At 37.5% G+C, this 26657-nt stretch overlaps 1 protein-coding gene across 12 annotated transcripts in view; it reads right to left on the bottom strand.

Moving 5' to 3' along the window:
- The window catches only part of UBR2 (ubiquitin protein ligase E3 component n-recognin 2), a 129001-nt gene that overhangs the window by 70369 nt on the left and 31975 nt on the right, over window positions 1–26657 (bottom strand). For 10 of the 12 annotated variants that reach the window (XR_010140212.1, XM_054557504.2, XM_054557505.2 and 7 more), the window contains 7 exons: window positions 18231–18361; window positions 16093–16231; window positions 15301–15363; window positions 9697–9817; window positions 6792–6899; window positions 5869–5957; window positions 4458–4556 (listed from right to left, as the gene is read on the bottom strand). Coding sequence is in view for 11 of the 12 variants with exons in the window: in XM_054557504.2 (XP_054413479.2) it covers window positions 4458–4556; window positions 5869–5957; window positions 6792–6899; window positions 9697–9817; window positions 15301–15363; window positions 16093–16231; window positions 18231–18361 (750 nt within the window). In the remaining variant the exon portion in view is untranslated. Of the gene's footprint in view, window positions 1–4457; window positions 4557–4626; window positions 4726–5868; window positions 5958–6791; window positions 6900–9696; window positions 9818–15300; window positions 15364–16092; window positions 16232–18230; window positions 18362–26657 lie in introns of all 12 variants that reach the window. The other 2 variants (XM_024248496.3, XM_063724799.1) reach the window with 1 other exon arrangement.

The following is a 26657-nucleotide window of genomic DNA, read 5'->3' as shown; positions in this document are numbered from 1 at the left end:
AAAAAAGAAGAGTGGGTAGCCCTCTATAATGAAAACTATAAAGTATTGAAATAAATTTTTTAAACAAACTAAATGAATGAAGGAATACATCAAGTTCACAGGGCGGAAGACTCAATATTATAAAGATACCAATTCTTCCTAAACTGAAGGAGAGATTAATTTCAATCTCAATCAAAATATATGAAGGCTTCTTCGTGTGTATGGAAGCTGATATTCTGAATCTAAATTCATATAGAAATACAAAGGATTAAGACTGGCCAAGGCTGGCCTGGCGCAGTGGCTCACGCCTGTAATCTCAGCACTTCGGGAGGCTGAGGGGGATGGATCACCTGAGGTCAGGAGTTCAAGACCAGCCTGACCAAGATGGCAAAACCCCATCTCTACTAAAAATACAAAATTAGCCAGGTGTGTTAGTGCATGCCTATAATCCCAGCTACTTAGGAGGCTGATGCAGGAGAATTGCTTGAACCCGGGAGGCAGAGGTTGCAGATCGCACCGTTGCACTCTAGCCTGGGCAACAACAATGAAACTCCATCTCAAAAACAAACAAACAAACAAACAAACAGAAGAATGGCCAAGGCACTCTGAGGAATAAAGCTGGAAGATTTAACTATCAGATACTGAGACTCACAAAACTACTATGATTAAGGCAGTGTAGCAGGGGCACAGAGATAGATAAGACAGACACACACATATAAAGGTCTTGATTTATGACAAAGGTGCTCCTGAAACGCAACAGGTGAAAAAATATCTTCAATAAACACTTCTGGGTTAATTGAATAACTATGTAGGGGGAAAAATCAAGACCTTACTTCTTAGATACACAAAAATGAATTATAGATGGATTGGGAATTTAAATGGGAAAGGCAAGCTTTTAGAAAACGTGGGAGAATATCTTTGTGACCTTGGGATACACAAAAATTGTTTAAACAATATACAAAAAGTACGGCCGGGTGCGGTGGATCACCTGAGGTCAGGAGTTTGAGACCAGTCTGTCCAACATAGTGAAACCCCGTCTCTATTAAAAATACAAAAAAAAAAAAAAAAAAAAAAATTAGCCGGGTATGGTCACACACGCCTGTAGTCCCAGCTACTCAGGAGGCCGAGGCAGGAGAATCGCTTGAATCCGGGAGGCAGAGGTTGCAGTGAGTGGAGATCACGCCACTGCACTACAGCCTGGGTGACAGAGTGAGACTCCGTCTTAAAAACAAACAAACAAACAAAATTAGTACACGTTATAATTATGAATTCTGGCTCATTAAGAGACACGGCTGGGTGCGGTGGCTCATGCCTGTAATCCCAGCACTTTGAGAGGCTGAGGCAGGTGGATCACTTGAGGCTAGGATTTCGAGACCAGCCTGGCCAACATAGTGAAACCCCGTCTCTACTATAAATACAAAAACTTAGCTGGGCACGTATGTAGTCCCAGCTACTCGGTAGGCTGAGGTTGCATTGACCCGAGATCATGCCACTGCACTTCAGCCTGGGGGACAGTGAGACTCTGTCTTTAAAAAAAAAAAAAAAGGAGACACTTAATATTCAGGAAGTAAATAAGACAAGAGTGGAAAAAATAATTGTAGTATATATATCCAACAAAGAATATGTATGCAGAATCTATGAAAAACTCTGACAAACCAGTAAGAAAAAGGCAGACAACTCAATAGATAATCAAAGGACAACTTTAACAGGGATTCACAAAGGAGTATATCCAAATGACAATAAACATATAAAAAGGAATTCAGCTTCATCATCACCAGAAGAATGCAAACTAAAACCATAATGAGAAACCACTATGTCCCACTAGAATAGATAAAATCTTAAAAGACTGGTAAAACCAAGGGTTGGTGAGGATGTGGAGCAACTATCACTTTCATACATTAACAGAAGCATGAATTGGTTCAACCATTATGGAAAAGAGTTTGGTAGAACCTATTTAATCTGAATACATATATATCCAGATAGACCAGATAGATATAAGATGGATATATAAAAATCAGTAGTTTTCCTAAATACTAGCATAGCCTGTTTAAAAATATAAAAAGTTTACTACAGCATCAAAAATATAAAACATATAAGCTTAATTAAAAAATGTTAAGACTAGCTGGGTGTGGTGGCATGCATCTGTGGTCCCAGCTACTTGGGAGGCTGAGACAGGAGGATTGCCTAAGTCCAGGTGGTGAAGGCTGCAGTGAACTGTGTTCGTGCCACCTCACTCCAGCCTGAGTGACAGAGCAATAACTTTTTTTTTGGATACAGAATCTCGCTCTGTCACCCAGGCTGGAGTGCAACGGCTCAATCTCAGCTCACTGCAACCTCCACCTCTCAGGTTCAAGTGATTCTTCTGCCTCAGCCTCAGGCGTGCACCACCACGCCTGGCTAATTTTTCTATTTTTAGTAGAGATGGGGTTTCACCATGTTGGTCAGGCTGGTCTCAGACTCCTAACCTCAGGTGATCCACCTGCCTCGGCTAGGATTACAGAGGTGAGCCACTGTGCACAGCCGAGATCGAGAACTAAAAAAAAAAAAAAAAAAAAAAAAAATATATATATATATATATGTTTATAACGAGAGAACTATGAAGTTTTTACTAAGAACATAAAATAACATTTGAATAAACAAGGACAAATTATATTCCTAGTTGCGATATTCAATATTGCAAAGATGTCAGTGCTTCCTAAATTAATCTACAAATACAAGGTCTTTTCAGTCAAAATTCTAACGTGGTTTTTGGTAACTGACAATCTGATTTTACTTTGTCTTTTTGAAAAAGGCCTAAGAATAAGCAAAAACATTTTGGAAAATAATAATGAAAGGAGATTTAAGCTATCAAATGAAATGGGATTTAAGATGTCAAAATGGAATATTAAGCTATAAATAATTATTACAACTGTGGTACTGGCATGGAAATGGTTCAATGGAGGAGGGAAGCACAGATATGAATACACATAGGGTCATCTCAGAGGCTTCTGGAACTCAACCCTGACTAAACTAAAAGCATCACTTTCCCTCTTTACAAATGCTAATCACTCAGCAAGTGGCACAACATCTACTCAGCTGCAAGCCAGATGCTTGCGAATCATCCTTATACTTCTTCAAACCCGACATCCAGTTCGTCAGCAAGTCCAACAACCCTCAAACCCACTTGGCCAGTTCTGTAGATTTCACCACCTAAAAATATCCCTCATGATTCATATCCACTTTCAGCGTCCCAGTTCAAGTTACCATCAATTTTTCCCTGGGTCATTGCGTTAGCATCTGATTAGGTTTCCCATACTCACTTTTACCCCCGTCCAATTTGTTCTCCAAATTACAGACAGCATGATCTTTTAAAATCACAAATGTAATTATGTAAATACCACTTAAAACTCTTTAATGCCTTCTCATGTTTTTAAGACCAAATGCAAAATCCTTAATTTGGCCTATCATACTAGCTCTTTAATGGGTAAACAGACTCCAGTCAGCTTCCACTGTATTAGAATACATCCTTTAACATAAAAGTAATATGGGGAAAAATTCAGTTATTTTTAATATGCCTTATTAATAAAGTAACTATAAAATGCTCTTAAACCTATACAATTTCACTCCAGGTTCAAGGATCTTCAAGTGTCCTGGTTTTCCTCTATTTGCCAAGAGGTAATGCTCCGCCCTTCTCCTCCAGGTTTTCTCAACTGCTCATCCCTTTGCATGGACCTTCCCTCATGCCCTTGCACAAAGGCACCTTTCTTAGAGAAGCCCTGAAGTGTGGGAAAAGGTCAGGTCTCTTGTTATTCTCTCTCAAACCAACGGAATTTTCATTGTGATTCTGATTAACTATTTATGTGAGTCTTTCCCACTATGGTGGGAGGGAAGGGTCACATTTGTTATGTTTACTGTTACATTCTCAAAGCCTAGAACTGTGCTCAATAAATAGGTGTTTCTTAAATTTGCTGAACAAATTAAATATGAATTTTAATTATGTATACAGCGCTAAAACATAATGATGCCTTTATGCGCAACTCGTGAAGCTCAGTAAAAGACCACCCAATCATCATGATTCAATTGCCTTAGCTACATCTCCCCTTTTGGGATGGAGTTGGGAGGAGGACTTCTCGAATTGTGAGACAGTGTACAATATGCTGTCTAATTCTAATGCCAAGGATAATTTATGAAATCAATCGGCTTAATGTGAACTAATCAGTTCAAAATCTCAGGGAAGTACTATGAAAAATTGTAGATTGTTTCCCTCTCCTTTACTCTGAAGATAAAGTATAAATTAAGTTTAAATGACGTCCCCCCCACCAGATGACTTTGATATTCAAGGTTATATTCTAGTAAAAGAATAGTGAAGGTGTTTGAAGTCTGATTACCCATTAATAAAATACTGTTCTTTTCAGGAATATACAGACTTTAGTTCTCTACTATTTTAAGGCTTCTGTTAATAGAAAACAAGAAAGTTCTTCTAGTCTTTCAGTACTTACAAGTGAAGGAACCGTGAATATCTGAACCGAGAGGTCTGCGACTGAAAACTCTCTGTCGTGGTCATCTGTCACATAATCACTCTGCAAACGCTCATAGTTCTATTAAGAAGGCAAAAAAAGGCAAGGAGTGCCAGCTATCAGTTACAAAGAAAAGGCAAGCACTACTCACCAGAGTAGGTGCAGTGAAGAACTGGACAGATAGAGCAGTCACCGACACTGCTCGCTCGTGATCATCTTCCATAAAATCTCTCTGCAACTGCTGGTAATTCTAAACAACAAGGGGGAGATTCACCTCTAATCCACAATGACCAAATGTTTAAGGATTATAATGAAAAGTCAGTGCTGGAGAAGTCAAGAAGATAACACTGCTATGAAAACAATAACTGGAATGATTTCTACCAATAGAATCCTGTATAGATATTGATTCACTATGGAAACTATGGAATCCTGTATAAATATTGATTCTTTCTTCTGGAGCACAATGGCAGTTTACCAGCCCAAATAGGCAGTAACAGCTACTAAGCTTCCAAGATGTCACTGTATGCTGGTGGAGCTAAACCACAGCAGCATTACACTGTTTCTGATGAAATCAGACTTTCATTACTTCCGCATCATATCAGAATCATCTGATGACTCTTCCAAAGCATACATGCTTGGGCCCCCATTCTTGGTGAATCTGTTTCAGTAGATTTGAGAATGGAACACAACACATGTATTTTGAAAGAGCTCTCCAAGTGATTCTCATATACTTCCTAATTCAGGTGAATGCAAAAAAATAAGTGGTTAGCTTATGCACATGCTGCTAAAAGGGAGAACTTATCAATAACCTAGAGTTCTGAAGAGAACTTGTTTCTTAAAAAAAAAAAAAAAAAGCAAAATACATGTTTTCCTTAGCACGAAATATTTGCAATCTATTTATAAAATCAAAGTTTTCTAAATATAATTTTCTAACAAAATATACAGGCTATTTAATTTGGATCATGACCCCCCCACCCCCAAAAAATCTATTTTTTTAAAGACGAAGACAGCAATGCTAATTTTAAAATGCACAAATATATTTATTAAATCATATTCATATATATGTCATTTAAACTGAGATTAGTTTCCTTATATGAATTTTAATAGAAAAAATACCATAATTCACAATGACATAGGTTTAAACTCTCTATTATTTCATAAACATTGTATAATAGATACTCATGTTATCATAGGAGGTGATGAACAAGAAGTCTCACTGCTATAATTTTATTCTATTGATAAAGAATGAAAAGATTATTTATAAAGTTTCTTAGAATTTAATATCAACACATTGACATGTTACTATTAGATGTTAATTTTTTGAAGCCTACATATAATTATGGGCATAGTTACTCTATATATAACCTATTTTCAAAATTGAAAAGCCACTCACTTTTGCAAATCGAACAGCAAACAGTTTCTTGTATTTCAAATCCATAAGCAGACTGCTCATGAACAACTGATGATATACACTCCTAGCACCTTGTAGAAAAAGATCATGGTATAAGATAAGGACACGCCAAACAATTACATTTCTCAAGTTTTATGTGATCCACAGTGGGTTTTTTTTTTTGTGTTTTTTTTTTTACTTTTGAGACAGTGTCTTGCTGTGTTGCCCAGGCTGGTCTTAACTCCTGGGCTCATGCAATCCTCCTGCCTCAGCCTCCCACAGTGCTGGCATTACAAGTGTGAACGACCACGCCCAGCCAACACAGCATTTCTTTTTTTTTTTTTTTAAAGAGATAGGGTCTTGCTTTGTTGCCCAGGCTGAACTCAAACTCCTAGCTCAAGTGATCCTCTTGCCTCAGCCTCCTGTGTAGCTGGCACTACAGGCACACACCACTGAGACTGGCTTGTATTTTAAGTCTCAAAAACAAAGAAAGCCATACATGGTGGTATGCACATGTAGTCCCAGCTACTAGGGAGGTCAAGAAGGGAGGATTGCTTGAGCCCAAGAGTTGGAGGCTGCAGTGATCAATGATCATGCCACTGCACTCCAGCCTGGGCAACAGAGTGAGATCCTGTCCCTTCAAAAAAGGAGCAAAATACATGTTTTCCTTAGCACAAAATATTTGCAATTTGTTTATAAAACCAAGTTTCCTAAACATAATTCTGTAACAAAATATAAAGTCCATTTAAGTTGGATCATGGACCCCTCCCCCACCAAATCTATATTTTTCAAAGACTAAGACTGCAATGCTAATTTTGAAAAGCACAAATATATGTATTAATTATCTTCCCAAATGATAAAAACCTTTCACATCCCAATTACTTATATAGGTTCCTCTACAACTTAAAAGTAGTTAAGAGATTCACCTTTCCATAATTTGGAATCACTAAGCATCAGTCTGTCCACTAGAGAAGAGTTTTCACCATCTGGCCCTTCTTGTAAACCAACTTGACATAAAATCCGGCGAAGGCCATCTTTAAATAGAAGGAAAGGTAGTAATGAGATAGCAACTTCAAATATTAAAATAAAGTGACATTTTAGTAGATGTTCAAATGGATCTGTAGAGTTTTAAATGTTTTCTCAAAGGTCAAATTTATTTGGAAAAGGCAAACATATTAACTGTTTTATTAATATTTTAACAAAAAGGAAATAAATTTCAAATCTCACATCACAAACCATTACTCCTGAAAGTCAAAATATATGCCTATCATAAAGGCAATAACCTCTTGTGCTTTAATGAATTTAACTAAAGAGAAAAACATCCAAAAAACCACTTAATATTGTTCTTTAAGCACTTATGCTAATTAAACCAGATTACAGTGAAAGTGTTATACATTCCATAACTGAAATATAAAATGTGCTACCATTTAAAAGGAGGAATGCATGACTTCTGCACTATAATATACACCAGTGCATTTAATTAATGTTACATAAAAAATTCTTCATTCATTAAACAAAAACTTATTGCGGACTTGGCATGTGAGGGACCCTGGAAAACATATTACTACAACCTTTTAAATGTAAACTTCAGAAACGTTCTTCAAATATTAATATAAGCATTAAAATAACCAAAGCTTTAACACTTATTTGTTCCACACATATATATACATACATACATATATACATGTATACACACATATATACACACACATACATACATACACACATATACACATATACACACATACACATACATATATACACATATACACGCACATACATATATACATACATATATATAGACCCATATACACACATATATGTACATGTGTGTATATATATATTTTATATATATACATATATATACACACACACATATATATATTTATTTATGTATTTATTTATTTATTTTTTTGGGGACAGAGTCTCACTCTGTCGCCCAGGCTGCAGTGCGGTGATGTGATCTTGGCTCACTGCAACCTCTGCCTCCTGGGTTCACACAATTCCTGTGCCTCAGCCTCCCAAGTACCTGGGATTACAGGCATGCGCCACCACGCCTGGCTAATTTTTGTATTTTTAGTACAGACGGGGTTTCACATCATGTTGGCCAGGCTGGTCTTGAACTCGGGCTCAAGTGATCCACTTGCCTTAGCCTCTCAAATTGCTGGGATTACCGGCATGAGCCACCGTGCCTGGGCCCATACTTTATAATTTAAATCACTGTTTTCACCTTTTTCAAGCATGCAAGCATGCTTGCATCTTTTTCAAGCATGCAAAATAAAAAAAAAATAATAACTTTTAATTACAAAAGCTGTCAAACAGAAATCCTTTAAAAGGCTGAAGACCTATGTAAGTATTAAATAGGAATATATAAATTATTAATGATAAATATCTCAAAAAAAATTTTCAGCAGGACATTACTTCCATTATACTCTCCATTAATACTGTAGCACAACACTTGGCATGCAGGTAAACAATGGAAAACACCAAAATAAAGAATATAGGGCTAAGAAAAATAACTGGAAAGATATTTGTTTATTTTCTTTTAAAAAAATTTTTAGATAGAGATGGGGTCTCCCTATATATTACCCAGGCTGGTCTATGAACTCCTGGGCTCGAGGGATCCTCCCACCTCAGCCTCCCAGAGTGTTATGACTAGAGGAGTGGGCCACCGTGTCAGCCTGGAAAAATAACTTTTAAATTATCTTTTAAAGTAAACGCGTTCTCTTAATCTTCCACACCTTTGTATTTTCAACTCTCAGTTCTGTGTAGTAATGCTCTTTTCTAAAAGCCCTTCAATACAAATGTATTCAAATTTTTCTTTACAGTAAACATCTGAATGTCACTTATCCACAGTGTTGCCTGAAGAACAGCATAACAGCTTATATCTATCCCTGTTTTACCCTTTAGTGTTACACACCAGGCTTGTATTTTTGGCTGCAGATATGAGGATTCTTAATTCTTACCATTACATAAAGAAAAAAATGACCGAATTTCTAGACTCTGGAATTTTTTTTTTTTGAAACAGAGTTTCACTCTTTTGCCCAGGCTGGAGTGAAGTGGCGTGATGTTGGCTCACTGCAACCTCTGCTTCCCGGGTTCAAGTGAGTCTCCTGCCTCAGCCTCCTGTAGCTGGGATTACAGGCGCATGCCACCACGCCCGGCTAATTTTTGTATTTTTAGTAGAGATGAGGTTTTGCCATGTTGGTCAAGCTGGTCTTGAACTCCTGACCTCAGGTTATCCACCCACCTTGGCCTCCCAAAGTGCTAGGATTACAGGCATGAGCCATGGCACCTGGCCAAAAATTTTTTTTTAAAACACAAATTGGTAACTTCTAATTTGCAAATTTTCAGAGTTGCAAATTATTGGTAACCAAAAGTTGTAGGAGTCAAAACACATAAATCAACATTAGTGTTTTATCATTTAAACAGCTAATCACTTAGGTTTTTATTTACAGCAGCATTTTTCCAGCTTACTCAGTAGAAGAGTTCTGCAAAATGCTCCACTAAAAAAAGTTTAAAAAAAAATTGCTTGTGAAATGTATATTGCATTGCATTAGCATATTAATGTCCTTTACAATTGTTTAAACTAATGTTTCCTGAATTTGTTTGAATAGAGAATCCTTTGTGTGCATATAAAAAATATCCAGTATGACCAAATTTGTTAAACATAGGTTTTCTTCTATGCATAAAGATATTTTGAAATGGTATTTTAAAATGTAAAATTAAAGCAGGAAATTATTCCAGTTGATATTTTTTCCAAAACAGTTTTGCAACAGCATATTGAGCTCATTTTTAATAGACAATTGGCATGAACTTTTATGAACCTACCTGAATATCCAATAATACTTCCCAGCCAAGACAAAAGTTTCAAACCAAAATTCTGATGTGCGACGATAGATGAATGCATAACTTGAACTTTGAGTGGCTTTGTCTGTCTAATGGTATTTCTCTTAAAAAGAAATGGCAAGATTTAAAAATTAACTTAAAAAGCTATTCTATTGGCAGAACAAAGTTATTATTTTTACTTAATATAACCACACCATCATCATCATAGGAGAATTTTTCATGGATGTAAGAAAAACACCATTCTCCTTGCCTTACTTGATTCAGATCCTAATTTTCTAGAGGAAATCTTAGGACTCATACAAAAAAAACCATGAAGGTTCAGCTAGTTTATGAGTAATCTGAATCTTTTTTTTTTTTTTCTTTTTTTGAGGTGGAGTCTCGCTCTGTCACCCAGGCTGGAGTGCAGTGGAGCAATCTCGGCTCACCACAACCTCCGCCTCTTGAGTCCAAGTGATTCTCCTGCCCTCAGCCTCCCAAGGAGCTGGGACTACAGACACGCACCACCACGACGCCTGGCTAACTGTTGTATTTTTAGTACAGACAGGGTTTCACTATGTTAGCCAGGCTGGTCTTGAACTCGTGACCTCAAGTGATCCACCTGCCTCGGTCTCCCAAAGTGCTGGGATTACAGGTGTGAGCCACTGCGCCTGGCCAGTAATCTGAATCTTTAGTCCTATATTTGAAAATCTGCTGTACCAATAATAAATGATTTAAATGTTTTAGCTTGCTTTATGTCTCTAATTTCTCAATATAATTATGTACTTATTTAAATAATTTATTGCATAGATGTGATCATGTTATCAACTTTTTTTTTTTTTTTTTTGAGACGGAGTCTCGCTCTGTCACCAGGCTGGAGTGCAGTAGCACAATCTCTGCTCACTGTAACCTCTGCCTCCCAGTTTCAAGTGATTCTCCTGCCTCAGCTTCCCGAGTAGCTGGGACTACAGGCATGCGCCACCACGTTCAGCTAATTTTTGTATTTTTAGTAGAAACAGGGTTTCACCATGTTGGCCAGGATGGTCTCAATCTCTTGACCTCGTGATCCCCCCACCTCAGCCTCCCAAAGTGCTGGGATTACAGGCGTGAGCCACTGCGCCCAGCCCATGTTATCAACTTTTTTTTAAAAAAATCATGGCTGGGCACGGTAGCTCACACCTGTAATCCCAGCACTTTGGAAGGCTGAGGCAGGCAGATCACCTGAGGTCAGGAGTTCGAGACCAGCCTCACCAACATGGTGAAACCCCGTCTCTACTAAAAATACAAAAATTAGCTGAGCGTGGTGGAGCATGCCTGTAATCCCAGCTACTTGGAAGGCTGAGGCAGGAGAATCGCTTCAGCCTGGGAGGCGAAGGTTGCGGTGAGCTGAGATCGCGCCATTGCACTCCAACCTGGGCAACAAGAGCAAAACTCCGTCTCAAAAAGAAAAAAAAAAAAAAAAATGGTAAAATACATATAAAACTTTCATCTTAGCCATTTTTATGTGTACAGTTAAGTATATTCACACTGTTGTGAAACTAGTCCCCAGAACTCTGTATCTTGCAAAAGTGAAACTCTACATAATACCTAATACAGAGCAAGTCCCTGCTACTTTCTTCCCCTAGCATCTAGCAACCACCATTCTGTCTCTTTCTGTTTCTATGGATATGACAATGCTAGGTAGGTCATATAAGTAGAATCATATGGTATTTATCTTTTTGTTACCACCTTATTTCACTTAGCATAATGTTGTCAAGATCCATTCATGTTGTAGCATGTATCAGAACTTCCTTCCTTTTTAAGACTGAGTAATGTACCATTGCATGTATATATCACATTTTGTTTCTCCATTCCTTCATTAGCAGACACTTGGGTTGCTGCTACCTTTTGCCTATTGTGAATTATGGTGCTTGAACAGGGGTGTAAAATATCTCTTTGAAACCTGTTTTCAATTATTTTGCATATATACCCAGAAGCAAAATTGCTGGATCACATGGTAATTCTATTTTTAATGTTTTGAGGAATTGCTGGACTGTTTTCCACAGTGGCTATACCATTTTACCTTCCTACCAGTAGTGCACAAAGGTTTTAATTTCTCCATATCCTTGCCAACACTTTTTTTCCCTTAGAGACGGAGTCTTGCTATGTTGCCCAGGTTGGAGTGCAGAGGCTATTCACAGGTACCATGATCACATATTACAGCCTTGAACTCCTGGGCTCAAGCAATCCTCTTGCCTCAGCCTCCAGAGTAGCTGAGACTATAGGTGCCTGCCTATCCATTTTTATTTATTTATTTATTTATTTTGACAGAAGCCATCCTAATAGGTGTGAGGTGGTATCTTAGCTGCTTGTATATCTGCTCCAGAGAAATGTCTATTCAAATCTATCAACATCTTTTTTTTTCTTTTTTTTTTTTTTTTGTAACAGGGTTTCACTCTGTTGCCCAGGCTGGAATGCAATGGCGTGATAACAGCTCACTGCAGCCTCGACCTCCCGTCTTAGCTTCCCAAATAGTTGGGACTACAGGTGTGCGCCACCACACCTGGCTAATTTTTTGTTATTGTTATTTTTTTTTGTAGAAATGGGATTTTGCCATGTTGCTTAGGCTGGTCTCAAACTCTTGGGTTTAAGCAATCTGCCTGCCTTGGCCTCCCAAAATGCTGAGATTACAGGAGTGAGCCGACATGCTTGGCCAACACTTTTTAAAGAATGTGTTTACTCCTTTTAATTTTTTTTGGATCCTCCTTTTACTCTCTGCTCCATCCCTTCTCTATAACATACATTAACATAGTAAGTTTTTGTATATGTTCTCCATTTACACATATTTACACACACATTTCTAAAGACTTGTTAGTTTGACTTATGAAAATCAAATACTACCCATGCTTTTGTGCATCTTAGCTTTCATTGATTTTTTTCTGTTAATGACTGCATAATATTCTGTGGTGTGGACTTATTAAAACATCCTTCAGAGAAGGGCATTCATCTTCTCTGTTTCCAGTCCTCTGTGACTACAAAAAAAGCAGTACTGTACTGAACACACTGTATACACACTTACTGGTATTTGTATTCCTATGAGATAAATTCCTAGGTGAGGTAAAGCTTTAACATGTTACTAGACTGTTTTCCCTAAATGCTGTAGCAATTTATTGTTAAGCATGTATTCCCAGTCTTTGCATCTCTTCAAGATATTTCATCACTCTGACTTCATGTATATTGACCAGCTAGATTTTCTGTTATGATCTGTCTTTTCATATCCTTTGTCCATTTTCCATTTTCTATTTGTTCCCTACTTGATAATCTGTAAGTACAGTTTCTGATACATTATTAAATTGAATATGTTGAGACATTAAGGAAGAATTTCTTAAACAAGACATAAAACATACAAATTATAAAGAAAAATATATATTTTGCTACATTAAAATTTAAAGTTTTTGCTCAATGAAAGGCACCAGAACAAACTTAAATGAGTAAGAAAAAGACAATCCAACAGAAAAAATAAGAATATGAATAGGAAATTTGCCAAAAAGAACTTAAATGACCAATAGAATAAATATAAAATAAGATACTTAAAAATCAAGGAAAATACAAATTTAACTGATGAACTACCATTTCACACACATCAGATTGGCAAGTTTTTTTTTTTTTTTTTTTCTTAACACAAGATCTTGTTCTGTCACCCAGGCTAGAGTGTACTCGTGTAATCAAAGCTCACTATACCCTTGGACTCCTGGGCTCAGGCAATCCCTCTACCTCAGCCTCCTGAGTAGCTAGGACTACATGTGTGCACCATTATGCCTGGCTAATTTTTTTAAATTTTTTTTTGTAGAGTCGGGGTCTTGCTCTGTTGCCCAGGCTGGTCCCAAACTCTTGGCCTCAAGCGATCTGCTTGCCTCTGCTTTCCAAAGTGCTAGGATTACAGGATTACAGGTGTGAGCCACAGTGTCTGGCCCAGATTGGCAAAATTTAAAAATTTGACAATATATAGTTTTAACAAAGATGTGGAGAAATAGGCCCTCTCATATACTGCTGGTGGGAAAGTATATTGGTACCACAGTTTTGGAGATGAACTAGGCAAAATCTAGTAAAGCTGAGAATGTCCATACCCTAAAAACTCAGAAATTCCATTTCTTGGTATATACCGTAGGGAAACTTTTGCATCTATGTAAAAAGGAGACAAAATAATGCCCATAGCAGGAGTATTTGTCACAGCAAAAAACGGAAAACATCCTAATTGTCTATCAACAGGAGAATAAATAAATTGTGGTTTAATCATCATGAAATACTATACAATGTTTAAAAAATGAATGAACTACAGCAATGCTTATCAACACAGATAAACCTGAAAACAACACTGAAATGAAAACGCAAGCTGCAGTATAATACATTCAATAGGTATCTTGTTACAAAATGTCTAAAGACCCCTATATAATGTTGATGGATATTTAATATATGAAATATAAAGGAACGCACAAGAATGAAAAAAGTAAATTAAGCAAAGTAATTATTGCTAGGGAAGGGGAAAGGATAATGGGGGAAACCCCTTCTCTACTAAAAATACAAAAAACAAACAAAAAAACAATTAGCCGGGAGTGATGGCACATGCCTGTAGTCCCAGCTACTCAGGAGGCTGAGGCACAAGAATTGCTTGAACCCAGGAGATGGAGGTTGCAGTGAGTGGAGATCGTGCCACTAAACTCCAGCCTGGGTGACAGAGTAAGACTCTGTCTCAAACAACAACAACAACAAAATGATAATAATACAGGGGCCTCCATACTATTTTATATATTTAAAAGAAATTTGAGGTGTGGTGGCTCACACCTGTAATCCCAACACTTTGGGAGTCTGAGGTGGGTGGATCACTTGAGCCCAGGAGTTTGAGACCAGCCTGGATAACATGGTGAAACCCCATCTCTACTACAAATACAAAAATTAGCTGGGCATGGCTGTGCGCACCTGTAATCCCAGTTACTTGGAAGGCTGAGGCAGAATCACTTGAACCCAGGAGGCAGAGGAAGTTGCAGTGAGCCGAGATTGCACCACTGCACTCCAGCCTGGGCAACAGAGACTATTCGGAAAAAAAAAAAGATAAAATTATTTTTTAAAAAGAATATTTACATAAAATTCAGTTACATGGAGTGGTGAAAAATAAATTCTAATTTCTAAAAATAAATCCAAATGTGGAGAATAGTTTGCTTTTAGAAAGATGATACACTACTTGCTATGAGGATATGGAATATATTTTGCCATAAGGTATCGAGAAACAACTTTGCTTGCATTATAATCATGGTGCTTAAGGCCATTTTAATTTCTAAAAAGTAACACAAAATTCTACTAATTAAAAACAAAACAAAAAGCAAAAACCATTCTAAGACTGCTTTGATGGAGAAATGGGAATATATCTTATCTAAATACTCATTTTCTATATCAATCCTACACAGCTTTAAAAAACTAGATAAAACAATAATGCAATATTTAAGAAACATTATCTTTAAACATAATTTTTGGTTTTCATTCGAGAAAGCAGAAAGACATGTTCATAAATGCTGAAGTATGAAGCTAGTTTTAAACTAATAAAAAATAATATAGGCATGTTTTTAAATTACTTACCACAATTACTGATTTTGCTTGCTCACAATACTGAAAATCTCCATATCGAACAGACCTACGCCCCTATAAAGATATTTAAAATTAAGCTGTAAAAGTATTGTATTCAGTATTAATAACTTTTAAACCAGTAAACAAACATGTTTAAGCATGAAACAACTCTGATCAATTTTCAATATTTACAACGTTCATCCTACTCATTGATAAATAAGTTAAAATTTTCCTTCAAAGCTATGCTAACTTTTCCAAGCCATTAATAAATATTTCCTTGAACAAAACATTTATTCTTTTAGGCATCTATAATTTCCATTTTAATAACTATATGTCCTCTTAAACTTTCTATTGGCAATAGCTTATAGTTATACCCAATATACATTTGGGCCAATATTCAAATGAAATTTTTTTTTTTTTTGAGATGGAGTCTCGCTTTGTCGCCCAGGCCCGAGTGCAATGGTGCAATCTCGGCTCACTGCAACGTCTGCCTCTCAGGTTCAAGCGATTCTCCCGCCTCAGCCTCCTGAGTAGCTGGGATTACCGGTGCATGCCACTACACCTGGCTAATTTTTGTATTTTTAGTAAAGATGGGGTTTCACCATGTTAGTCAGGCTGGTCTCGAACTCCTGACCTCGTGATCTGCCTGCCTTGGCCTCCCAAAGTGCTGGGATTACAGGCATGACAAATGAAATTTTAAGAAAAGCCTAGATATATATATCTTTAACTCAATTCTCCAGTTACCTATAGTAACTTACCTATAGTAAAAATTCAATTTATTATCAACACGGTAAAATTACTTACATCTCGATCTACTGTAGTTGCAAAACCAATAGCTTCTTTTTGTGTACAGTTAACAGCTTTCTGAAGAGTATAAATAACTTGTTCATAGGTGTGAACCTCATCATTGAACAGCATGCAATAGTAGGTGTCACTCTTCTCCCTGTGGGATAAAATATTAATGATATATTAATTATCTATTTGCTTATTATCTTGCTCCAGGCTGACTTATTAAGAGACTACCTTGTCCTATGCAATGTGCTAGGTACTAGACACATATCTGTAAAGAATTCATCTGTGGTCCTGTGCTCTGTCTGGTGGGGAAAATATATGTTGCATATATGACTCTGTGTAAACAGGTTTTTATCAAGAAAAGAAGGTAGAGCAGGGTATAACAGGCCTGGGAGCTCACAGAACTCTTGGAGAAGTAATCTGAGACCCGAAGTCAGAATTGGCTATCAGTAGCTCTCAACTGGGGGCAATTCCCCTCCACCTCTCATAGTTGACCATTTGGCAACATCTGGAGACATTTCTGGTTGTCAAGACTGGGGCTTGGGGTGCTGCTGGCATCTAGTGGGTAGAAGCCAGGGATGCTGCTAAATATCTTGCATTCACCAGACAGCCCCCATAACAAAAAATTAATCTGGCCCCTAATTCCAATAGTGCCAAGGTTGAGAAACCATGGGCTAGAGTCAGGTGAAAGCAAAGGTGCTAAGGTGCAAAGGTAAATACTGGGAGATGGAGCACAAGGAAGAAGGGGGAGATTAGTATGACACTAGTCTGGTCTGGAGAGAGACAGAAATCTTGAACAGTTTATAATGGTTTTTTTTTGTTGTTTTTTTTTTTTGAGATAGGGTCTCACTCTGTTGCCCAGGCTGGAGTGCAGTGGCACAATCATGGCTCACTGCAGCCTCAACCACCCAGGTTCAACTGATCCTCCTGCCTCAGCCTCATGAATAGCTAGGACTACAGGCATGCACTACCCTGCCCAGCTAATTTTTTAATTTTTTGTAGAGGCGGGGTCTTACTATGTTGCCCAGGCTGGTCTCCAACTCCTGGGCTCAAGTGATCTACCTGCCTTGGCCTCCCAAAGTGCTAGATCACAGGCATGAGCCATTGTGCCAAGCCAGCATATAATATATTTTGATTTTTGCCATCCTAAGGACAACCAAAAATTTGAGATAGGACATATAATCAGAATTGCCTTAAAGTTCACTTTGATGCAGTGTAGAGAATGAATTGTAAGGGGCAAGAGTGTACATGGCAGTCCAGTTAGGGGGCCATGCTGTCCCCAAATGAAATTAATTTGAACTAGGATACTACAGTATAGTACAGTATACTATACGACAACAATACTATAGTAAAAATCGTGAGGTACTGAGTCATTTTCATCATTTCCAAAAAGGTATAGTCACCTCATTTTATTAGAAAACCTACAACTTTATCTGAAACACAATTGAGAAAGCAAAAAAGAAATGGCACCAATGTCCCTCAGATCCTCATTCCAGCTTGTATTCATTCTAAACTATGACTAATTCCAACAAGCTTGGTCTTACTTCTAAGTAAGAAAGAAGGTTGTTTGAGACAAGCACACTAACAAGGAAAATAAAGCCCTCATCTTAATATGTCTGTGGCAGAATCCAGCTCCCTGGCCACAAGTTTGTAACGTCAATAATTTAAGTAAAAATGGTAGATGTACACTAAAAAAGCACAGTGTGGAATACATTTTATTAAAAATTTGAATCAAAATGATTAAAATTGAATTTGAGCATGTATTCAAACCAGAAACCTCATTTATATCAAAGAGTTCATTTCCTGTAATGATATTAACATATAATAAACAAAACAAAAAGTAAAGTTGTAAAGTTAATCTATCATTTTATCATACAATCAAAGAAGAGAAAACTGGTTATGCGTGAAACTAGTCCTAGAGCTATGACAAAGTTTAAATATGGCTACAAACCAACTAATCAACCAACCAGCCAACCAAACAGGAAGAAATCTCCACCAATTAAATGGATCACATGTTTTAAAACTATAAAATCGAGGTTATTGTTCTGCTAAAAATTCATTATTAAAAAATGATTATGCCCTATACTAGCTGTGTTAAAGTTAAAATATAGCAGTTCTTCATACATGAAGAATAAACAGGTTATACTTACACCATCTCTAAATCTGCTGGCAATTCACTTTCTTTTTCCCAGGTTAATATTTCTACTGCATACCGAAACATAATAGCAAAAATGTTATAAGTTCTTGCTATCACATCTTCTGATAAATGAACAAGAGGATCCTGAAAGAAACAACAGGAAAAAAAAAAAAAAAGAAAAAAAGGGCAACCATGTACATTAATTTTCATTCCGCTTCCATCCCTCAAAATAGTATAGTAAAAAGTTGACTGGTCTTCCAGCTTCAGCTTCTCTTCAATGAATTTGATCCTATACATTACCACCCTACCAAATAAAGCTTCTTAAAATTTTTAGTTCAGAATAATCCCAGTTATTGAATCAATTCAATCAAAATATTCAATGGCACTCAAATGCCTAATGAACAAATCTAAACATTTTAGAATGGTATTCCATGATCTCAAAAACCTAATATCAAACCAATTTTATAGCTTCGTATCTTACTAACCCCCAATTTCTAGAATACACAAAGGACTATTACCTAGGAAGGGCAAGCAATATTGAGTTTTATAGGTATAAAAGAGAGCTTGATTTTGACAGTTTTAAAGGTGAGAACTCATGACTTTCAGAAAACTGCCCATTGATGTTGTGAGAAGCACTCTCTTGTCTACTTTCTCTCAGCAGGGTGAGACGTGCATGCATGTTAACAGGGAACTTCATACATTAGACTTAACAGTGAAAGAGTCACTGAATTTCTAGGGTAATGTAAAAAAGTATTACTTTATGCTATGTTTAATCAAGGTAATTTTCAGTCAAGGCTGGCAAAATGTTTTGCACTATCTTTCATCTTAATGCTTTATCTTAAATCTAAACTCTTTAGTTTAATGGCTAAGTAGCATTATTTTCATTTCTCAAATTAAAATAGCAATATGTTCCAACATCATGGGATGGGAATCAGCAGATCCCTGAAAATAAATACACACACACACACACACACACACACACACACACACACAAAATGCATAAAAATAAAAAGTAGTGGAAAATATAAAATATGTATTTAATATTCATATAATATATAATTATTTTATAAAGTATATAATACATATTTTATAAAATATGTAAATATATTGTTTGTATATATTAATGTGAATGTATATATATACACATACACACACACACAAACACATATATATGGAGACAGAACATTTTTGCATACCCACACCAAAGATGAGCCTAATGGAACTGATATAAAACAAATGGAGGAGGTGGAATAAAAGAATGGGCAGCCGGGTGCAGTGGCTCACGCCTGTAATCCCAGCACTTTGGGAGGCTGACGCAGGTGGATCACAAGGTCAGGAGATTGAAACCATCCTGGCTGACACAGTGAAACCCCGTCTCTACTAAAAAAAATTCAAAAAATTAGCCGGGCGTGGTGGAGGGCACCTGTAGTCCCTGCTACTTGGGAGGCTGAGGCAGGAGAATGGCATGAACCGGGGAGGCAGAGCTTGCAGTGAGTGGAGATTGTGCGCCACCGCACTCTAGCCTGAGTGACAGAGTGAGACTCTGTCTCAAAAAGAAAAGAAAAGAAAAAAAAGGGGCCAGGCACGGTGGCTTGGCTGGGCACGGTGGCTCATGCCTGTAATCCCAGCACTTTGGGAGGCTGAGGTGGGTGGATCATCTGAGGTCAGGAGTTCAAGACCAGCCTGGCCAATGTGGTGAAACCTCATCTCTACTAAAAATATAAAAGTTAGTTGAGTGTGGTGGCGATGCCTGTAATCCCAGCTACTTAGGAGGCTGAGGCAGGAGAATCACTTGAACCCGGGAGACGGAGGTTGCAGGGAGCCGAGATCATGCCACTGTACTCCAGCCTGGACAACAGAGCAAAACTCCATCAAAAAAAAAAAAAAAGAATGGAGAAAAAAGGACAAAGATGCCTAAAACAGATGGGTCTAGAGCTTGAAGAAGGTAAATTTCCTCTTCTCAGTAAGAAGCAGATTTTTCAAATTTTTATAGCACCTTTTACCTATAACTCTTCTCATACAGGCTGCTTTATATGTCCCATCGAGGTTTTTTTTTTTTTTTTTTTTTTTGAGACAGAGTTTCGCTCTTGTTGCCCAGGCTGGAGTGCAATGGCACAATCTCGGCTCACCGCAACCTCTGCCTCCCGGGTTCAAGCGATTCTCCTGCCCCAGCCTCCTGAGTAGCTGGGATTACAGGCATGTGCCACCATGCCTGGCTAATTTTGTATTTTTAGTAGAGATGGGGTTTCTCCATGTTGGTCAGGCGGGTCTCAAACTCCTGACTTCAGGTGATCCACCTGCCTCGGCCTCCCAAAGTGCTGGGATTACAGGTGTGAGCAGCCGCACCCAGGGAAGTTTTTTATTTATTGTTTCTGCTAGCAAGGTTTATTACTATTTGTTACAGAGGCTTTAGAAATAACTGACATGGTGAAATCACTTGTATACAGAAAGAATCAGAGCTGGTCCCTCCTGGGGATTCAAACAAGAGTAGGTATTAATAATAATATGAACCTCATACTACACCAAAATAGAAAGTGGAATCAAAATTCAGCTTTCCTGGTGCTATTATCTCACCAAACAGTCATTCCATTTCTTACAGTTATATCCCATAAGACAAAAACATTTAAGGATTGAAGAGTTTGATAAATAGGGTTTATAAAACTTTAATGGTCCTGGAACAGAGACAACCACCAATTCTTGAGAATCCTAACCAATAGTTTCCAAACTCTATTTTACAAAAATCCCAGGGCATGGTAGAGATGTCCTACTTGAATAAAAATGTCAGTTCCAAAATATATTCTAGGCCGAACATTGTGGCTCATGCCTATAATCCCAGCACTTTGCAAGGCTGAGGTGGGAGGACTGCTTGAGCCCAGGAGTTTGAGACCAGCCTGGGCAATACAGTGAGACCTCATCTCTACAAAAAAAATTTAAAAATTAGCAGAGAGTAGTGGTGCATGCTTGGGAAGCTGAGGTGGGAGGACTGCTTGAGCCTGACAGGTGGAGGCTAAAGTGAGCCATGATCTTGCCACTACACTTCTCCAAGCCTGGGCAACAGAAAAAATACACTCTAAAATGTGTTACATTCCATATTGGAACACCAACTGATAATTTTTTTTTTTTTGCTACATTAACCCAGTTTGAGGCAGGCCTAGACAGATTCTTCTGCCATCTCCGTACACAAATTTTAACCTCTAAGAAATGTGTCACTCATCATAAAGAATTATTTCTGCATTGAAGAGATGTTACACCTGTACAAGTCTACTAATGTTATGATGGTAAATTAAATGTCAGGAAAGACTAAGACATTCCTGCTCAGATTGCCCTTTTCATAGCATAAATCAGTTGGAACAATAAATGACATCCTATTGTATTATCTATTATTACTAATAATTTTAGCTCTTTGATTATATTTATGCTACAGAATGTTCATCTGTTGGTGAGTCTACTTTGATTTACTATTCTTTCAAGCTAGAAGAATGCAAGGCATGTTGTTAAAAAGGTTGTTAGTGGTTATTTTAGAAGGCAGTAGGAATTATGGAGAACTTTATGTTTTATGCAGTATACTCCTGTAATATTTGAATTTGTAAAATGCAAGCATGTATTACAATAAAGATTTTAACTGTTATCATATGCAATGTAGGTATGAATGAAGATTTTCTCTATACTGCCCAACTAAAAATATAGAAATAAACTAGACGCTGCAGTCATCAAAACAACCTCAATTATCTCATAAACTGACTTTCTAACAATAACACACGTTTCAATTTACAAAAAATAAATCTATTATTAATACCACTTTAATGTGCTTTATTATTTTTTAAAATTAGATTTTCATTTAAAAAAACAATTCTAGCTGGGCGTGGTGGCTCACACTTGTAATCCCAGCACTTTCGGAGGCAGAGGCAGAATTGCTTGACCCCAGGAGTTTGAGATCAGCCTAGCAGAGTACGTGCCTGTGGTCGCAGCTACTGGGGAGGCTGAAGTGGGAGAAATCGCTTGAGTCCATGTGGTCAAGGCTGCAATGAGCCATGATTGCACCACTGTACTTCAGCCTGGGAAATAGAGCAAGACCTCATCTCAAAAAAAACAAAAAACAAAAACAAAAACATAACAACAACAAAAACCAAAACAAAACCCCAAACCACGCAATAATTCTGCTAAAAATGCTTTTTAAAACCAGTATAAGTTACTATGTTAAGAGTATCATTACTGGAGTCTATACTACATAGGTTTAAATCCCAGTCCCATAATTTGCTATGTGGGACACTTTGGGCAAGTTTTTTCTATCTTCTAAAACTCAAGTTTCTCTCTTTTTTCTTTTCTTTAAGAGGGTCTCTCTCATCCAGGCTCATACCTCACTGTAACCTCAAACTCCTGGGCTCCCAGTGATCCTCCACCTCAGCCTAAAACTCAATTATTTATAAAATATTGGTAACAGCATTATCTATCTTATGAGGCTGTTTCGGGAATTAAATGAGATAGACCAAATAGTCACCATTAACATCTAGTTATTAATAATTACTGATCTGAATTCAAATAGATGGGAGCAGCATTTGTGAGTGAAATTTCAGATTACAAAAATCTTCACTTAGGTTGTTGTTCAGTTAATATTTCTTATTTAATTAAATCTAATTCCAAATAGGATTTACAGCAACTTAAGAATACATCTACATCCCAGCTACTTGGGAGGCTGAGACAGGATGACTGCTTGAGTTCAGGAGTTGAAGACCAGCCTGGGCAACACAGTAATAAAAACCATGTCTCTAAAAATAAAATAAAATAATTTTTTTAAAGAATGCACCTAATAGAGTGGTATATAAAAAAAGATGTAAAAAGCAGGTAAACGAAAACAAAGATAGGAAAATAAACCATAGTCAAGGTAACATCTATATATAGATAGAGATCACATAAATTTTCACACAGCTACTACAGGCAGGCTGTTTCCAACCATTTGGCTCTTTTTCCAGAAGTCTCAACAAAAGGAAACACAATCAGTTAGGAGATTCACACCAGGAGAAACCTAACATTTCTTAATACAGAGACCTAAGAGAAATTCCTTATGGACTCCTATAAAGACTAACAAAGGAGATACCACATATCATGTGTTGGTTCTCAATTGGGAGAGGTACATCTCACCAACCTCCCCACTCACTCCCACACCCCAAGGGGCCATTTGCAAACCTAGCTGGGCATCTTTTTTTTGTCACTGTAGTGGAAGACGCTAGTGACATCTAGGGAGTGGGAACTGAGTAGGCGAAACACAATGCTTTCAGTAGCCTACACCTAGGGTCAACAAACTTTTTCTGTAAAGGAGATAGTATTTCAGTCTTAGCAGGCTATAGGGTCTCTGCTGCAACTACTCAATTTTGTTTGTAATGGGAAAACAGCTACAAATACTACGTTAAAATTTAAGCATGACTGTGCTTCAATAACATTTTATTTATGGACACTGAAATTTGGATTTCATATAATTTTCTCATGTCACAAAATACAATTCTGTTGATTTTTTTCAACTATTTAAAAACAGACACAAGAACAGGCTGTGGACAAGATTTGGCTTGTAGGAGTCAGAGCTTGCTGAACCCTGTCCTATACAATGAAGAAATATCTCACTCCCAAATGCAAAAAGATAAGAAGACCTGTAGAACTCCTGCATAGCATTTCTATAAGTATATCACCAGGTTTCCCCCAGCTTTTTCGGAAGATGTAGGCTAAATGTATGACAAAAAAATTATGTTCAACAGTTACTGGGAACAGGTACGTTAAACACAATGCTGTCTTAATATCTTATAGTCTTACCCTTGAAGACTTCATTTCTCTTTTTATTTTTTGTTTTTTGAGATGGAGTTTCATTCTTGTCCAGGCTGGAGTGCAATGGCGCAATCTTGGCTCACCACAACTTCCGCCTCTCAGGTTCAAGCGATTCTCTTGCCTCAGCCTCCCGAGTAGCTGGGATTACAGGCATGTGCCACCACGCCCGGCTAATTTTGTATTTTTAGTAGAGACAGGGTTTCTCCATGTTCGAGACCAAGCTGGTCTCGAACTCCTGACCTCAGGTGATCCGCCTGCCTCAGCCTCCCAAAGTGCTGGGATTACAGGTGTGAGCCACCACGCCCAGCTGACTTCATTTCTCTTAAACTTTTTTTTTTTGGAGACAGAGTCTCACTCTGTCGCCCAAGGCTGGAGGGCAGTGGTACAATCACGGCTCACTGCATCCTCAATCTCCCCTGGCTTTGGTGATCCCCCTACCTCAGCCTCCTGAATAGCTGGGACTACAGGTGCACGCCACCATACCTGGCTAATTTTTGTAATTTTTGTATAGATGGGGATTTGCCATGTTGCCCAGGCTGGTCTTGAACTCCTGGGCTCAAGTGATCTGCCCACCTCGGCCTCCCATAGGGCTGGGATTATAGCATGAATCACTGCGCCTGGCCTTAATTAAACTCTTAAATATAAATTAAATGGTAGAGTTTGGAAGGCTTTATTCTTTGTCTAGTTCCAGGAGTATACATTCTCCAGGCAGGATTGCATGACTTTTGGCTAGGCAGGGGAGCTTGCTGGTGTCTTCTTAAAATTCAGGAAATTAAGTAGAGCTTGGACTGTTGGATAGCCATCCCACTAATGTATAAGGATAAAGCCAACAGAGCAAATGTAGGCAGATCAAAACTTTTCCTTAGAAAATTATTTTAAGTCTACTCTAACACAGGGATAAAAAAGGTAACAGAAGTCCTAAAGTATCTTTTCCAAATAAATGACATGACATTTACAGAACATAAAATTAACCATTTTAAAGTGAACAACTCAGTGGTACTTGGTACATTTATTATAATGTGCAACTACTACAATCTAGTTCCAAAACATTTCCATCACTCCAAAGTAAAACCCCTTACCTACTAAGCCATTTCTCTCCATTTTCCTCTTCCCCAGCCCCTGGCAACTACCAATCTGTTTTTTCTCTCTACAGATTTATCTATTCTGAATATTTCATATAAAAGGAATCATACAATATGTGACCTTTTGAGTCTAGCGTCTTTCACTTAATGTTTACAGGTTCATGCATGTTGTAGCATGTATCAGTTCTTCATTCCTTTTTATGGATGAAAAATATTCCATTGTATGTACATTATCACAATTTGTTTATCCATTCATTCACTGAGGGACATTTGGGCTGTTTCTATCTTTTGACTATTGTGAACAACATTGCTACAACATGTGTGTGCATGTACTTGCTCAACTTCGGTTTTCAGTTCTTTTGTGTATATATCTAGGTGTGAAATATATGGTAATGTTTAATATTTTGAGGAACAGCCAAACTGTTTTCCACAGCACTGAATCATTTTCTGTTTCCACTAGCAATATACAAGTGTTCTAATTTCTCTATATCCTTGTCAACACTTGTTATTACTTTTAATAGTCATCCTACTGAGGGTGAAGCAGTATCTCGCTGTGGTTTTGATTTTGCATTTCCCTAATGACTAATGATGTTCAGCATCTTTTCATGTGTTTATTGATTATTCATATATCTTCTCTGTAAAAATGTCTATTCAAGTCTTTTGCCCATTTTTAAATTGGGTTATCTTTTTACTGTTGAGTTGTAAGATCTAAACTCTGCATACTAGATCCTTTTTGGATACATGGCTTGGATATACAGATATATACTTTCTCCCGCAGTCCTAAAGTTTTATACGAGTGGTTTTTAACCTTTTTCTAAAGCACAATTCTTTTTTTTTCAAATATATCTTTATTTATCCTGTATTTCTACATACAGAACCCCAATCAACTATATAAAAATGGAGCTTCTCCAATAGAAGTGGAAAAATCTGGAACCTTGATCACTTGGCATCTTACTGTAGTAAATTACAGAACACTTTCACAAAGCAAATGAAACACAAACAAAACATGTTTTCCATAGCACTGAATCATTTTGTATAAATTTTGATTTGTACATCAAAAGCTTTGGTCATTCTGATAAAATATATTTGAGACCTGTAGGGTATGGGTACCAGGAAGAACTTTTTTTCTTTTTTTTTTTTAAAGACAGGGTCATGATCTTGGCTTACTGCAACCTCTGCCTCCCATGGCTCAAGCGGATCCCACTTCAGCACCCCCAACCCAAGTGGCTGGGACCACAGGCACGTGCCACCACACCCAACTAATTTTTGTATTTTTTTGTAGGGATGGGGTTTTGCCATTTGCCCAGGCTGGTCTCAAACTCCTGGGTTAAAGTGATCCACCCGCCTTGGCTTCCCAAAGTATTAGGATTATAGGTGTGAGCCACCTTGCCTGGCTGAGGAAGGGCTATTGATGTCCACTTGCCCCAAATCTATATGAGGCCTACTAACAATGTAGAAGTATTTGAGTGTACCTATTCCCCTGCCATTTAAAAATAATAAAATCTGAAAGAAGGATCTTGAACTATACAACAAATTATCATAAA

Source organism: Pongo abelii, chromosome 5 (assembly GCF_028885655.2).
Source record: "Pongo abelii isolate AG06213 chromosome 5, NHGRI_mPonAbe1-v2.0_pri, whole genome shotgun sequence".
Classification (NCBI taxonomy): domain Eukaryota; kingdom Metazoa; phylum Chordata; class Mammalia; order Primates; family Hominidae; genus Pongo; species Pongo abelii.
The sequence above is the reverse complement of the archived record's forward strand: the minus strand, read 5'-3'. Positions and strand labels throughout refer to the sequence as shown.